This window comes from Alligator mississippiensis, chromosome 5 (assembly GCF_030867095.1).
Source record: "Alligator mississippiensis isolate rAllMis1 chromosome 5, rAllMis1, whole genome shotgun sequence".
Lineage (NCBI taxonomy): Eukaryota > Metazoa > Chordata > Crocodylia > Alligatoridae > Alligator > Alligator mississippiensis.
In genome coordinates this window covers 84,139,926-84,156,815 of record NC_081828.1, presented here as the reverse complement: position 1 = coordinate 84,156,815, position 16,890 = coordinate 84,139,926, and the positions used below count along the sequence as shown (strand labels likewise).

The following is a 16,890-nucleotide window of genomic DNA, read 5'->3' as shown; positions in this document are numbered from 1 at the left end:
TCTGAGTGAACTTTTTGGGAACCGGTTTTGTGATGTTTGCCAGGCATTTAAGGCTGGTGAAGAAGCAGGAATCATTGGAACAGGGGTCCTGAGGGGAATGCACTTAATAGGCACTACTTCTATATCTTATTTGGATATGTTGCATTAATCTATCCTTGTGATAGGTCCCCATCAGCATCTTTGCCTAATATGTGTCAGGTGTTCTAAGTCACGTTCAGTGTTGGCTGCATTTGATCAACTTTATAGTTGGCTCCCATTACTGAGCACCTGCTGTTTTTGGTAGTAGTTTAATAACAGCCAGTTTTAGTGAGGTTTCCTTGCTTGCAAAAGTAAGATGGCAGGCTTTTCCCCCCATGCTGCTTGAAGAAAAAACCTTTTCTTGTATTTGAGTGAATATGGTATACCCTTCAGCTTCCAGAGGAATGAGGGCACTGTCAGTGCCCTTGCCACTACAAGGACAGGAAGCATTTCTTAAAATACACTAAGGGCGTGTCTACACATCACTCTACGTCACTGTAGTGATGGGCTACAGCAACGTAGCGATCACAGAAGTCTACACGTGACCGGCAGCTACTTCGCTGTAGTGCCGCACTCTCCCATTTTAGCGTGCCGCTACAGCGAATAGCAGCTAAAACTAACTGTGCACTATGTGTACGGTGCAGTAACAATGTCACCATAAGGTGACTTGTAGACAGAATTAAAGGGCAAACTATAAATAGTGATAGTAGTTAACTACTAGAGGTGTCCATGCAGAACTGTGAGAGATTCTCCATTTTTTTCAAGTCCTTGTGCTGTCAAAACCTTGTCAAACCCATGTATGGTATACTTTTAAAAGATCTGCTTTAAGCAAGGCTGAAGTAGATAGCTGGGTACAAAAAATACATGGCTGGTGTTATGTGGGAGGTTGGATTGAGGGCTCACAATGGACCCGTTTAAGCTTAACATCTCTGAATCTTGTATCATTCCCACTTCAGAGCCAGCAGAGCTCCGTCTGGTGAACGGTTCCCATCGCTGTGCGGGCAGGGTCGAGGTGCTTCATGACCAGCAGTGGGGAACAGTGTGTGATGACAGCTGGGACTTGCAGGATGCTGGAGTGGTATGCAGGCAGCTGCGTTGTGGGACGGTGTTATCAGCCCCTGGGGATGCTCACTTTGGACATGGACATGACCCCATCTGGCTGGATGAAGTGGCTTGCACAGGAACAGAAGCTGTTCTCTCTGAATGTAGAGCTAAGCCCTTGGGAGATCATAATTGTCAGCATGGCGAAGATGCAAGTGTTGTGTGCTTGGGTAATTCCCCTTCATTTCACTTGCTAGATGGTGTTAGGGGTTGTTTTATGGTACATACTAGGACAAGAGTTTTACTAGGGGATGCATTCCCCTTGAAGTCACTGCTGGACCCAAAATCCCAGCCTTGTTCTAGGTCACCCTATGTTGTAGGGGAGGAGTTGTGGGGTGCAGCAGGGGCTGATTTCCTCTTGTAGCTAATCTCAATGCTGGAAAATTGCCCTAGAGGACACTGTGACAAAGGAACTTGTGTGGGGCAGCAAGCGACTCTCTCCCATTTGGGTTGAGTCTGATGCCCCTGCCTCACTACAATGCAATGGAGTGCTGTGCAGCCTCAGATCCTTCTGCCTGCAGCTGTTCACAGGCACTAACAGCCCAGGCTCCCTTTGTCCAGTTCTGGGCTCTTAAAGTTCTTTGGTGTGGTGCCAGACAATGATAGTTAGCTCCTGAATTCAAAACATTATTTGTAAGACACCAGTGTTGAGCTTGCTCACAATCTTTGTCCATGTCTGATTTTACATAGCATTAGTTTCTTTACCAGGAGCTTTTCCATCCCCCAGAGTCCCTAGTGTTCAGAGGTACAGGAATCTCATGGAGTATTTATCCTCTGCTGGTGCCTCTATCTTTCTCCACTCCAGAGCTGCCTGTGGTCCGGCTGGTGAATGGCTCAAGTGACTGTGCTGGGAGAGTCGAGGTGTTTCACGGCAGCCTGTGGGGAACTGTGTGCGATGATGGCTGGGACTTAAATGATGCTGATGTGGTGTGCAGGGAGCTCGGCTGCAGGACAGCAGTCTTAGCCCCAGGCTATGCTCACTTTGGGGAAGGTTCTGGCGTGATCTGGTTAGATCGTCTGAACTGCACAGGAAAAGAAACTTCCCTCTCTGAGTGTGGGTCCAAACCTTGGGGAGAACATTTCTGTTACCATAGGGAAGATGCCAGTGTGGTGTGCTCAGGTAACTCTCAACCATGTTACATCCTGGACGGTGCTGGGGGGCACTGTGCTGCTCAGAGGAATGTGAATGACCCTGTAGTGGTTGCACTTTTGCTCTGGGTATGGAAAAGCATACACTTGCAGTGGCTTGAGGGACCCCCACACCAGCTGTAACAATTGTTTGCATGAATCTGTGGCAGTACAAATAGCTTAAATTGACACATTTGACCCTTGATGAAGCAGGGTTATACTGGTTTTGCCACACTCTTATCACTATAGGGTCTCACACGCATATAATTACAGTGCAACACCTGCTGCAGAGTCTAGAGGAGAAGCTCCCTCCTGCACAGTATCCACAGAGAAGATGCCCATGTTGAACAAATCAGCAATCATTATCCATATCGTACCCTTCAAGATGTTAGATTCCCACACTGAGAATTGCTGTGTTCCTCAGTGCACAGAAATCTGCCTGATCTTTTATCTCCTTGGGGGGTGTTTGTGTGTCTCTCCTCATTTCAGGCCCTCTTGAGCTTCGACTAGTGAATGGCTCAAATCGTTGCGCTGGGAGAGTCGAGGTGCTTCATAACCAGAAGTGGGGAACTGTGTGTGATGACAACTGGGACTTGCTGGATGCTGGAGTAGTGTGCAGGCAGCTGGGATGTGGAACTCCTTTATTGGCCCCTCGGGGTTCTCATTTTGGACATGGATATGACCCCATCTGGCTAGATGAAGTGAGCTGCATAGGGACAGAAGCAGCCCTCACTGATTGCAAGTTTAAACCTTGGGGAGACCATAATTGTCACCATGGAAAAGCTGCCAGTGTGGTGTGCTCAGGTAACCCTTATTTACACCCTATCCTCTTGCCCCACAAAACACTGACATTGCTTCAAGACATATTTACAGTTTGGGTTGATAGCTACACTGACATCATATGCTGAGGTGTCTTTGCAGTTGCTGGAAGATCTGTATTAAGCCAGGCTGAAGTTGTTGGCTGGGTACAAGAACTTCTGGGTGCGGTTGTACAGCAGGTGTTATGTGGGAGGTTGGACTCAAGGCTTATGATGGACCCCTTTCGCTTAAGATTTCTGAATCTTGTATCATTCCCATTTCAGAACCAGCAGAGCTCCGGCTGGTGAACGGTTCCCATCGCTGCGCTGGCAGGGTTGAAGTGCTTTATGACCAGCAGTGGGGAACAGTGTGTGATGACAGCTGGGACTTGCAGGATGCTGGAGTGGTGTGCAGGCAGCTAGGCTGTGGGACAGTGTTATTGGCCCCTGGGGATGCTCACTTTGGACGTGGACATGACCCCATCTGGCTGGCTGAGGTGAACTGCACGGGGACAGAAGCTGCCCTCTCTGAATGCAGGGCTACACCTTGGAGATATCATAATTGTCAGCATGGAAAAGATGCCAGTGTTGTGTGCTCAGGTAATTCCCCTTCATGCCACTTGCTGGATGGCTGCATTCCCCTTGCAGTCACTCTCACAACCTTGCCCATGTCAAACTTTACACAGCATATGCTTCATTAGCAGGGGCTACTACTTCCTTTGCAGTCCCTAAAGATCAGAAGTACAGGAATCTCTCTGATCATTTATTTTCTGGGGGCTGTTTGTCTCTCCCCATTCTAGAGCTGTCTGGGTGAGAGCTGAGGTGCTTCATGGAAACCTGTGGGGAACTGTGTGCAAGAGGGTGCTTTCTCTCTTGTAGTCAGTGATCACCTTCTGATCAACTGTGTTGCTAGTAACATATGTAGAGGATGTATCTGTCCCTGTAACTCACAGCATGGAACTTGGCTGTATTTGGGGCTGAATTTTATTTCACGTTAGATATCAAAATAATACATACATGGATATGTAATAGCAGGTTTTGGCATGCACAGTTTGCAGTTCACATCTGGTTCCAAGTGTCCACACAGCTGTAACCCTTCTGCAAGGTGCAGGGTGGCCATAGCAAGGGACAGGTTCAATTTAGGGGTTTTGCACAAATTCATTATCTTAGCTCGAGTCCCCGCCCAGGAACCTGAGAAAATACATTCTGATCCAGTGCGAACAAACTTCCCCATTTGCAAGCAATATTGAACTATGACAGGGTTAATTGAAGGGGAATGGAACAGGGACAAAGAAATAAACTTGAGAGCACTTTAACCACCTATCAACAATTAATCACAGTCAGTATGTTCACAGCTCCCTCTTAGTTCTGTGCAGGATGAACTTGGTAGCCATTAAAGACAGTATAGGTGGTAGTCCAAGCTTTCCCCTTCCTCACCACTGCTGGGGATACTGTTCTATCATGCACGTTGCTCCTTGCTGCTGCTAGGTGGCATGCTCTGCTGCTGCTGTTGTTGCTTCTTGCTGCTCTCTTGTTGCACACCATCACTGGGACCCCCTGCTTTACTTACTGTTGCTGCTCACTGTCACTTGGTGGGGGCAGGGCAGTTGCTGCTGTGCTGCTGCTCACTGCCACCAATGGAGTTGTTGCACAAGTGGGTAGCGGGTCCCAGCTTGAACCTACTAGAGCAGGGCTGTCAAACTCACCTGGCTCTGCAAGCCAGATGAATGGTATGGAGCCTGTCCATGGACTGGATTAGGTCCATGGACTTCCCCACCTCCACCCTCTTCTTGCCTCCCAGTGGTAGGACCCAAACTGCATATGGTGCCTGCCTCAGACAGCCTGGGATCCACGCTACATGTTTTCCTGCCCCCGCAACCCAGCCCTGTCCAGAGCTGTGCCACATACAGCACACACCCCAGAATGACTGGTGGAAGTGGGGAACACTGCATGCGATGGAAACTCTGGACTGGACTGGACGGAGTGGGTGTGTAACACAGGTCCCAGTATGTATGCTGCACGCAGCGCCTGCTCTGGCCACTCCAAGACCCAACCTACATGTAATGCCTACTACTCCAGCTGGTCTGAGGGGGTGACAAGCTATATGTGGTGCAGATCCTAGACTGGCTGGAGCAGGTGACTTTGGTCACAGAGAGGGTACTGCATGTAGCACAGATTCCAGAGCAGGCGGAGCATTCAGGGCCTTGCACACCAGTGCCAGTATGGCAGCATGTGGGTCAACTCAGACCCAGGGGCTGGATAAAAAACTGAACCTTTGGGACCACTGGACTAGAAAGATTTCTACAACAGCTATTCTCTCTTCAAAGCTGTATGAGCAAGTGCAATAGCAGTAGCACCCACCTGGGAAGATTCTTACCCGAGGCTTCCCCTCCACCTCCTTTGGGACTCCTGAGCTGAGAGTCCCTCTACTTTAGACCATCACAGAAGTCATGGTAAGCCTTGGCCCCTCAGAACCCATAGAGATTTGCAGATAAGCATTAAGCACCACGCAAACACATAGAGGTTGTCACGCAGAAAACAGACACAATAGTAGGGTGGCATACCCCCTAAGCATGCTCCACAGGGCTGCACTATGGCTTGATAGATGTGGCACCATATCCTTGCTCAGGTATGCATATAAGGCTAGGTAAATCCTGGCCATGACTCATGGGGAGAAAAACAAGGGTCGTCCTCCCATGTTTTAGCTGCCAGTGATAGCCTCAGGATTAGGGTACTCACTAGGGGAGCCAGGAGACCTAGGTTCTATGCCACCCCTCACCTAGAGAGGGTGATGCTGGGTTTCTGTTATAGACCACCAAACTAGGAGGATGAGGAGAAGCAGTTGAGATAAGTCTATGGAGAGAAAGAGGCATTCTGGCTCCCTGGTTGGGGAGTTATGTTTGCAGTCCCCTGGTTGCAGTGCAGAGCAGAGGGTGTTTGGTTATCCCATGCTCCTGCTGGGACTAAAACACCCCAGAACTTTCTGGCTAGAGGGTTTTGCTTTTCCACTTAGGATCAGACAATCACCGTATCACCTAGCTGGGGTCGTTTGACCCCAGCATGCTTTCCTGCCCATGGCAGGGGGTCGGACTTGATGATCTGCTCAGGTCCCTTCCAACCCTACCAATTATGAAACTATATTTGAGAACAAAAAGGATTTTTACCCCATGGTCAGATGGATGGACTGTGGGGTTTTTGCCTTCCTCTGTAGTGGGGTACATGAAATGGTCCTGTTCCTTGAGTGTATCTACCAACTACCTCCTCTCTTTGCACTGACAGAATTGATGGTTTGTATCATGATCGGGCCCCTGAAGCACTCTACAGCCATGTCCTGACAGAAGAGCACAGCTGCAGAGCACTTTAGAAGTGCCTGATCATGTAACCATCTGAATCCTCAATACATGAGGGTTCAGATATAGGTGCTCCAAAGCAAAGCACCTTCATTAACTTGTGTCAGCAGCAGGGCTGGGTTGATGTAACCCAGCCCTGTCTCTGGTGCTGTCTTCAGAATGGGAACGGGAGAAGGGAGCCCAGGAAGTTCCATCTGGGGTTTGCCCAGCCTGCACTGGAGGGTGGGGCAGGTGGATTGGAGTTCCTCCCACCCCCAAGCTGGGCATGTCTACACATGTAATTAATGTCCCTGGATTTTCTGTGCAGAAAATTCAAGCACATTAAACTGGGGCCCTGCACACATCTGAACAAGCGCCTGTTGGGAACAAATTTGCTCCTGACAGGAGCAGTTCATTCAACGGCTGCTCCTGCCCTACTCTGCACCCCTGCAGCAGCCAGGGGGATCCCCAGGCTCTGCTGGGTACCAGCCCCAGACTGGCAGGGGGCACAGGGGCTGGTCCGAATCTCCACCAGGCAGGGGAGGGCTGTCCTAACAGCCAAGCAACTACCTTCCAGACACCTGCAGACTGGGACCTGTTCTGATCTCCACATATCTGGAAGAGCTGTCCTGGCTGTCAGGTCCTGATCTCCACGTGGCTGGGAGACAGTGTCCCACTGAACCAGGCAACGCTCCCTGCCCTCTATAGCCCCCTGCTACCTAGGCTGCCTAGAACCAATTTGCTCCTAGTCAACATCTACACGTGCACTTCAGCACATTAGTTTAATGCACCAATTTCTATTACTTGTATCTACAGGTACTAGAAGACAGTGCATTAGACTAATCAACTGCACAGTAATTACTGTGCAGGTATAGGCGGTGACACTTTACTGCACATTCGATTAGTTTAATGCGCAGTAAAGCATCTCATGTAGCTATACCCGCTGAGACATTTGCTGCAGAGCTAATTACGCAACTCCACAGTAAATGTCTTATGTAGACATGCTCCAGAATAAAAATATCTTGGGACTGACATGTATACACATCACTTTTCTAATCAGATTTTAGTGAGTGGCAAAATGCAGTGCTGCTTTTCTGCTATTGATTCAACAATGCTATCTCAGGATGACTGTGTATGTATACTTTGCAGTAGCCTGGGATAAACTGTTACTGCCTTTTATCTGGGAAACATTTTTTAGGATTTATCCTAAGATAAAGGACCTGGATGTCCATACACTTAAAGTTTGTTTGGAGATGAAATAATATATCCTGGGATAAATGTGACATTTGCTTGCAGCCTATGAGCCCATGATTCTGTGGGCATAGCCTGTGTTCCTTTTTCCCAAATACAAGACTTTGCACCCATATGAAAATATATATTATACTTTCTTTGAACAGATGTAGCCTACCAAGCAGATCATTCTGTGTCTGCCCTGCCTTTATCATAATTTATCATTCTGTAAATTGTACATTTTATAAGCAGTGATTTCACGTTTTCATGATTTCACTGATGAAACGGTGTTGTAGTTTCAGGCCTAATACTCATTCCCCTGGAACCCTACTAAAAACATATCCCTTGAATGATGAATTCTCACTGACTTCGGAGATCTGATCATTAACTAGTTTTTTGGCTAGTGCTCATTTTTTTTAAATCAAAATATTGCATGGTATTGAGTCCACCCCCGTATGAAATGTAAGTGTTGGTCTATAGCATGTTAAGCAGCTATTTTTATTGATCAAATCTTTGAACATAAAAGGAAATAACATTTGTTTGAAAAGACCAGTTTTCCCTAAAAACATGTTGATAAGCATTAAGTATATGCCTATCTTTTAGTTCTTTATTGATTTCAGTCTTTACAAAAATGTACATCAGTGGGCCAGAGATCAGGCTATTCAGAACTATTGTTTGCAATTATCTGTGGTCACTGATTTAAAAAAAATACTCCTCGAAAGTGCATGTTTATATTCTTAGTACCAAAAGATTTGAGAAGATGGCTCTTGTCTTTTCTTCATCACTTCCATATCTGGGTGCAACAACCAGTTGGAGTCACTTGTTGGCTCTGGATTTAGGACCCAGAGGCCTTGTTTTGACCTTTCCGTTCGATTAATAGGCACATTTATTGATATACAGTGGTAACAAAAAAAGAAGCAATACAAACAATCATGCAATTCTGTCATCAGAGTCAAGGTACATCTGGTCAGGATGCAATCTTCACTCTGAGGCTCTTTCTTAGGTGTAAGATGTCACAGCATGTCAGCAGTCTGGAGGTGGGATGCCAGGGCCCACAACCCTGCTCCAGTGAGGTGGATGAAATGGGCTGGTTATATGCCCTCTGTTCATGGTAGCCTTTGGGACCCTTCCTGAAGGATGAGGACGGGTACAGGAACCCTCTCAGGGAGAAGAATGAGGAGGGACAGGGAGGGACCCTTTGTTATTCTCAGGTTTCTGCTTTTGTATTTCCCTTCCCTCCTGATGACTCTTCCTCCATGGCTGTCTCTGGTTGCTTGTCTCTGTGTGGTCACACTGTCCTCGTACTATGTCGTCAACACATTCCAAGCCCATCACATGCACACCTACTAATTTGTTCTTTCTAGGCCTTCTCCTAATTTGGTCTGTATCCCCAAAACCAGGACTCAGGCCCCCCTGCTCTCAGGTGTTGTTTCCTGGTGCCACTTTTATCTCGTGTTATGTGTCAGCGTAGTACATACTCCCTCAGTTTCCAGACCAGTTGTTCAGTTAGACAGCCTGCCTGCTTCCAAGGCTGTGATCTCATGTGACTGTGAGGCCCAAGCTCTTTAGAAAGCAATTAACCTCTGCTGCCCATCTTAAACCATTCTAATACGTATATCTATACCTATAAGCCAGAGGTTGTCAACCAGGGCTACGCATACCCCTGGGGGATACTTAGTAAGGCCCCAGGGGGTATGTAGCAGTGGTGCAGAGAAGCGAGGGAACTCTGGTTTCGGCGGTGGCACTTCCAGTTTTGCCGCCAGTGCTTCTGGTTTCGCCACTGGTTTCTGGAACCCCTCTGGTTTCTGGAAGCCCCCTCCATGTCCCTGCTCATCGACCAGCCTGGGGACTCCCTGCTTCTCAACCGCCTGCCAGGGGTACACCAACCTGCTATAAGCCAATTCCCAAAAAACAAACCTTTAAATACCATTTTTAAGGAAACATCACTGTGTTCCCCTATGCTAATTATCAGTAGGGAATTACCTACATTGTCACAGCGAGACTGAGTTTTTTGCAGGCCACTCACAGCATGCAAAACTGATTTCGTGGGTATTTTGTGGCAGCCCTGTCCTTCACCACTGACTGGCAGAGGAGGCCTTCACTCAGTCTACCTTACTACCACTTTTTATTGATTTTGTGGGAAATCGCGTCCAGTGACAGATTTCCCAGTAATCGCAGCAGTCATGGACAATGCTGTTTTTTTGCAGTTTCCATGCAATCTGTGAAACTGTGATTTAGGTAGGTCCCTACCAATCAGGTGTGCAAGAATCCCCCTGAGTATTATACTCAACAGTTATTGCCTATTGACAGCTGTCATAGACTCTACAAAATGACTTGTGTTTGCAACTCCTAGCTTTTACATAGTCTTTCTGAGCACCTCTTGAAGCCAGCCTAGGCATAGCTTCCAGTGGGGGAAGTCCCCTGGCTTGTTTGAATCTGAGACTCGGCATCTAGGTTATCACATCACTTGATATCTCTCAGCTCCCAGTGGAGACATTACACTATTTCAGGGGAAGGAGTATTAGCAAAGGTGACCTTTAGCGAGGCAGGCAACATTTCCAAAACAAAATAGAGCTTATTGATCAAGCTGAAGAGCCTTGGGATCACAGTGGCTATGCCCAACATAAGCTGAGCCCATCCTTACACAGGGCACAGGCCTAGGCGGCTGTATCTTTTTGGGATCCATTCTGTCTCTGTGCATCCCTGGAGTCACTGTGTGTGCCCTTTTCAAGCTAGTTCTCATGCAGGCTTTCTTTGATCCATCTATTGGATGTCATCCTTTGGAAGGTAATCATCATTTATAGTGGTTTGCACTGAATAGCACAGGTGCACCTTCTCCTGGTAAAGAATTCTTTCATTTACTGCTGGTCTGTTCTCTACCAACTCCAGTAGCTGCATGAAGAAACCAACAACTCATTCTTCCATGGTCAAGGGTTAAAGTTAACCCATTGCTGCCTTTTATATAATGGCACACACTCAACTTAAGGAAACTCAGGCATGCACAATTGCCTGCTTACAGACAAACACCTAAAAAGGGGCAGAGGAGAGATTCTCTGGAATTTGCAGAGGGGATATTAGGGATATTCCATTTATACTTCTATGACAAAAAGGGTCGCCACTGGTGGAGCAGTTGTTGTAATCTACAGTGTGTTTGCCTTGTTTACCTCTCTCTCTTCCCTGAAAGCAGAAGAGACTTCCAGTACATCAACTTTTTACCATGTGTAAGTGTGTAGTAGAAATGTGTGGCAGAAGTGGTATTGATAACTGGATGTTGGGGGCACCATTGCTAATCCAAGAAGAAAAGTAACAGGCTGCAAGTGGGACAAGGCAGAAGACTGACAGTTCAGGACTCTATTAGGAAAGGAACTGGGAACTCTAGAGTGAAAAATACTGTCTGGACTGTCTGGGATTACCTCTAAAGAGAACCAGGAGGAGTTCAACTTCCTTACAGATATGAGCTAGATATTGGCATGACACTTGCATCGGATGTCTCTGAAAATGCAGTCAGAGGAGAAAATGAGAAATCTGCCTGAGACACTCCTGAGAGTGGCTAACAGTGCAGACAGGACTTCCTGTGTTGTCATGTTCCATCCCTGCTATTGCAGGTGCCACCTCAATTTTTTTTTAAATGTTAGCTTTTTTTTGCCCTCACTACTATTCCAGGAGCATGGGAGGAGCCGGGGGAAAAGCTGAGCTGAAAAGCACAACCCCCGCCCCTGGCAGTCCTTGTGCTGACCAACCTCATGATCCAAGTAGTATGGTCCAATATGGGTAATCGGATACAGGGCCACAATTTTCAGCCCAGCTCATTTCCCTGCTCCTTTCATACTCCTGAAGCTTGTGGGAAGAGGTGTGGGGAATGGTGTCTCTGGGCACTGGGATTCAAGTCCCCAGAGGAGTGGTCACAGCAGCAGAAGCCATGCTCATCCTCTGTGGTAGAAAGGGGGACAGGGAAGAGGCAGAGAACAGAAAGAGCAGGGTACAGCAGAGTTCTGCCTCTGCTGCCTTCACCTGGCACCAGCCTCTGCCCCAGTGGCCACTCTCACTCCCTGTTGCCTCCTGAAGGGAAACCTACCTCCTTCAGGGCTCTAAAGGCCCACCCTGAAACTCCCCAGTCTGTCCTGCTGAGCAACCCCTGTTAGCACTGAGCACCATGCACCACCCCCTGCTGTGCTCCCAGCACAGGGGTACCCTGCCTGCCCTACAACCTTATGTGAACCTCTTCAGGGTGATGCAGGGGCCAAACAGGTAATCAGTGTAAGAAATGAATTAGTCTTGACTTTGGGTATCACTACATTCCAGAAAGTTTTGGAGGGGGGTACCTTGCATCTAAGAAAGTGAAAACCACTGCTCTAGGGAGCTGTGATACAGGGAGAGGGGTGGAAAATCAGGGCACTCTTCCTTGCTGAACTCAGTTCCAGTCCAGTGCTGCTTTGGGGCCTGTGCTGCAGGGAGGAGGGTGGGAAAACTCTCTCTGTGAAGCTTCCTCTCTGTGCACTGGGTTCTAGCACAAGGCTTGTGGTGAGGTATAGAGCACTTCCCCCCATTCCCACTAGTGCCAGGTGTGGGTACAGAGCATACATGATGATTTAGGGAATTTTAGAGGGAGGCTACAAGTGGCCATCCTGGTTCTTCTGGGGTGAGGGAGTTGGCCTTGGCGATAGATAGAGTAGTCCCAGAATTGGGAAGGGACTCAGTGCTGAGAGGCATGCGAGGAGAATGGGGGCTATCTCTGGGCGTCCACTTTGTGCTGTGGGGGGTGGGGAATGGAGGGTGGGTGGAGTTGGCCCAGGGAGTGCTAAGGGGGGATAATAGAGATGGCCCTGGATGTGTTGTAGGGAATGACTTTGCCCGGGTGTGCTAGAACTGGTTTGGAGTGGCGCTGGGAAAGGAGCATTCCCGGGCAGATTGCCTTCCCATAGCAGGCACAACTGAATTCCTCACTTCCTCTCCCCAGAACCTGTTCCTGCTAACTCCTATCTGCCACTGCTGCTGTTGGGCCTGGCCGTAGGCACTGTACTGCTCTGTGCGGCTGTCATATTCCTGAGGAGGAGGAGGAAGCAGCAGGATGGAGCTCTTGGGCACTTCCTGGGTAAGAGCCCACTGGGCCCATCTACATGTGCAATTAATGCGATTGAATATACTCCAGCTCAGTTTGAGCCGGAGTAAACTAAGCATGACATCACTGTCTACACGTGCATTTAAGCGCAGTAATTTAGTGTGCTGCTGGATACGACTTGTATCTGTTGGGACTATGCAGCAGCACAGTAAATTAGTCTATTGCATCCTAATTGCCGTACATGCATAGACAATGATGCTTTACCGCACAACAAAGAAGTCTGCTTCCCGCATCTCATGTAGCTGCGCCCACTGTGTAGCCAAGTGGTATACATGGTGAGGAGGGCTGCTCTCTCCCCACCCAAAGTAGGGCTGGAATACCGGCATGCCGTAGAGCTGATCCATAAAGGAGTCTTGCTTTGCCAAAAGGGAAGCATTTTGCAGAAACAGGTTACTTTCAACACAGTTTTTGATAGAAAGATGTCAATGCAATTTGTGTCCAGGGGGAGTATTTTGCTCCCTCAGGTTTCTGTTTTAATTTCAGCTTCACAGTTCCTTTTTATTTCTATTTCCTTTCATTTAAACTTTCAGAGTCCACATTGACTTTAATGTTCTATTTCATTTTGAGTCCACATTTCAAAACATTGTATGTTTCTTGCACCTCCCTCCATTATGTAAGCACTCATTGCTTTAGGTGGGTGCAGTTTTCCAACCTTCATTCTTAATATGAGCTGCAGCTGTGTAAGTGGCCAGTTTCCATCTTTAAAATGGATGTTGTAGAACTGTAAGCCCACAGGGATGCAGAGCAAATCCATTCATTCAAGTTCACAAAGCTGTTGTCCTGTCCTGAAAGATGAAAAGTGAGACTAGAAAGCACAGCAGTTGGTCTCTTTTTGACACTGCCTGTAATATTGTGCTATCCCTGAACAATCCATCTTGGCATACACGCTAGCAGATCCCAGTGTAGGGCTGCTTGGGACCAGCATTCTTCTGTGTAACATTTAAGGTGGGGAAAAGAAAGGCCAACTCTCTAAGACTGAGCCTGTCCAGATGAAAACTGCCATGGTGCACTGTAGCCCCCAGAAAGGGACAGCTATGGTATCAATTTGATTTGAGGAAGGGTCAGAAAATCCACATTGCTAAAGTGCCTCTGTGAAGGGTGTTCAGAACCCCTCTCTCTGCCCCTCTGTAGCAAGTGCCCATCCAAAGGATGGTCACGATGCCCCCTGGTAGCTGCTCAGCCCTTGCTAACCTGGCTGCCCTTGGGGCCCTCTTCTAGTTTCTGGCCCACCACGCCTAGATGTTATTGATTTCTGATGAAAGTGAGGCTGCCCCAAGGCTTCTCAAGCCTGGTCTTGCTCTTAAGACCACAGATGCTCATGGTCATTGCCTTAAGGGTTAGTTTTGTGGGCTTCATCCTCCCCAGTACCCATTCCCAAGCCATGCAGGTGATGTGCTAACCTAACTCTCTGCCTGCTGGCAGGCCCCAGGCACTGGAGCTTCCCTCAGTGCAGGCTGGTCCCCCCTGGGCACTGGATCCTCCAGGTCTGGCCGCCCCCCCCCCGCAGCACCAGATGTTTCCACTCAGGTCTCCCCCAAGCACCGGATGTTCATGCTTTAGTCCCTCTGGGCACTGGACACCCCCCAGGCCCTGGACTTTGGCGCTGCTAACAACTCTCTGCCCCCTGGCAGGCCCAGGCACTGGAGCTTCTCTCAATGCACACTAGTCCCTCCTGGGCACCGGTCCCTCCCCAGTCCCCCCCAGGCATTGGACATTCTTCTCGAGTCCCTAGTCCTTCCTGGGCTCTAGCTCACTCTCTGTGTCCCAGGCCCTCTATTGTTTTGACCCCCATGCTGTATCCCCCAATGGGCTCAGGCTGTCTCCTTCAGGGCCAGTGGGGACCTCCTTACCTCCCCTTCAGTCCCTTCTACAACCACCAGATCATTCCTCAGCAGCCCTCTTGGTCATGGGGCCCCTGGTTCCTCTGCTCCCAAGCCTGTCTGTTCCAAGGCCTGGCTAGCTTCTCCTGAGTGCCAAGCCCCTGGCCCCTCTGGTCTACTCCCTAGCTGGGCTTCGGGTACCCTGATCCTCTGCTCTCTGCCATCCTTCTCCAGGCTATGGGCTCACCCACTCCTGTTCTCAGGCTTATCTCTTCAAAGGCCTCTGTGTGGCTTACCCCAGCTCAGATGTTATCAGTTGCCATGCTGCCAAGGGCACTCAGGGGTAGACTGCCTGACCAGCTCAGGGCTTATATTATATGGCTCAAGCCTGGTCTGCTTTTGATCAGGTGACTGTCATCAGCCCCACTCACCACCTACAGGCCTCTCTACAGGCAACCTCCTTCCTTAGTAACAGGTGCACCAAGCACCCTGTCACACCCTCCCACACATGAGATACTTTCATTGGGGACTGCACCTGTGAGGTGGGTGGTGAGAGTGGCCTGTGGGTTTTGTGCTGGGTAAGTAACCATATAGGAAGAGGTGGCATCTTGTGTGCAGAGTAAAGAGGATGTATAATTAAACCAGAAGGAGGGGAAGGGAAGGAGAGGGCTGCTGTGGAGCTGGCTTCGTGTCTCAGCACAGGATGGTACAGGCAGCTCGTCTTCAGACCAGTTCACCACTGCCAACTTTTTCTCCTAGCACAAGAAAGGTGCAAGGCTCCATGCTGGAGGCATCTGGGCCCAGCACCCTGAGTGGTGCATGCTGTCTGAAATGCTGTTTGCTGTTAGTGTGTTGAGGTCAAGGAGTGGCAGGACTCTCACAGGTGGCTTAAGGCACAGAGAGAGAGGAGAAGCTTGGGATCCTCTGAAGTTTCAGGGCTTTCCCAGGTCCTGGCTTATACAGTAGGGTAGGAAGAGGGTTCTGATTGCACAAGAGAGGCTGGCTAGCTTCAGGCAAAACAAGGGTCAAGAGCACACAGGGTATTCACAGCCTCAGTAAAAGAGGAATGGCACTAGATTGATTTTAAACGCTTACAGGTAAGAATACTTTTCTCTTCATTTTGAGTTTTGGACCTATTCTTAAATGCAAGCAAATGTTAAGAAGGGAACTACCTTCTGGGTTCCCCGCTATGATGGTGGTGCCATGGGTGCCTCCTGTTCTGGAGATGCAGGTGCCTTTTTGTAGTGAGAAGACAGTGAAAGCAGATGCAGTGGGAAGGGTCTTAGGTACAGAGCAAAGCAGCAGCCTGCTCAGGGCCCAAGGTAGCAGAGGCAGGAGTTCAGACAAGTCAAGTGTCTGTGTCCCGCTGCCCCATCCAGTGCACTTCCACCAGGAGACCAAAGCCTCTAGGGGGTTAATAGCTTTGTTATCCAGTGAATGGACACACAGCCCTAGCTGGCAGGGAGGGGAGGTGGAATCCGTGTTTACTTAGGACCTGTGTTCCTTGGCACGTTCCTTTGATTTACAGACCATGTGGACCTGGGGGAGTTGAAGACCCAACAAGCCATAGCCCAGACCCCATTCCAGGACACAGCATGCGTGGCAAAACAGGAAGAGCTCCCTGAGGATGCTGGCAGTGACACAACATGGCTGATGAGAGAAGAAGCTGCACTGTAAAAGCTGCACTCTGACCAGATGGGGCCTAGGCAAGTCAGAGATGGGCCGGATGAAGCTTCTCTTGGAGACCAGACAGCACACGTCGGTGAGACTCTTCTGACTGACCCAGACAGATGCAAGCAGCCAGTATTTGTTGGGAATAAAACCTCCAGGATGGAGTCATGCCTGTATTTGGTACATGCCCCTGAATCAAGAGGAGAGTGTCTGCAATGCAATGCCATCTCCCTAAATTAGGGAGAGCAGTTCCTGGATTAGCCTCTCAGTAGACTGTGCAGACAAGGAGGTTGTCAGGATAAGTGATTATTTCACGCTCTTTTTGGCCCCACAGTGTTTCCCTATCCTCCATGTGCCACAGCCTTCCAGCCCCCTATGTAGGGCCCCACAGTGGGGCCCTCCACGCCAACCCGCAAGCTTTTCTCCACATAACTGGTTTGACTCTCCTCTGCCCTACCACAGCTTGATCTTTGATCTGTGGATTAGTATTTGCTCTGCATTAGTATTGTAGCAAACCCCTGCAGTGTCAGGCACAATCACTACAGCCAACAAGGGATTTGCTCACTTTTCATATACGGAGTCCTCGGAATTAGGGTCACAGGCCAAATGGAAGGAACAAATACAGGTAGCTAGGCATTCATTCAAAGTATAACAACGTACACTGAAAGGGCAAGTAA

At 48.8% G+C, this 16,890-nt stretch overlaps 1 protein-coding gene across 1 annotated transcript in view; it reads left to right on the top strand.

Moving 5' to 3' along the window:
* Positions 1-16,389, top strand: part of LOC102566827 (deleted in malignant brain tumors 1 protein) — a 57,139-nt gene extending 40,750 nt beyond the window's left edge. Inside the window, exons 13-18 of the mRNA XM_014603083.3 lie at positions 975-1,289; positions 1,925-2,239; positions 2,737-3,051; positions 3,330-3,644; positions 12,561-12,695; positions 16,071-16,389. Coding sequence (XP_014458569.1) covers positions 975-1,289; positions 1,925-2,239; positions 2,737-3,051; positions 3,330-3,644; positions 12,561-12,695; positions 16,071-16,219 — 1,544 coding nt within the window. The 3' untranslated portion in view covers positions 16,220-16,389. The remainder of the gene's footprint in view (positions 1-974; positions 1,290-1,924; positions 2,240-2,736; positions 3,052-3,329; positions 3,645-12,560; positions 12,696-16,070) is intronic.
* Positions 16,390-16,890: the final 501 nt, after the last annotated feature.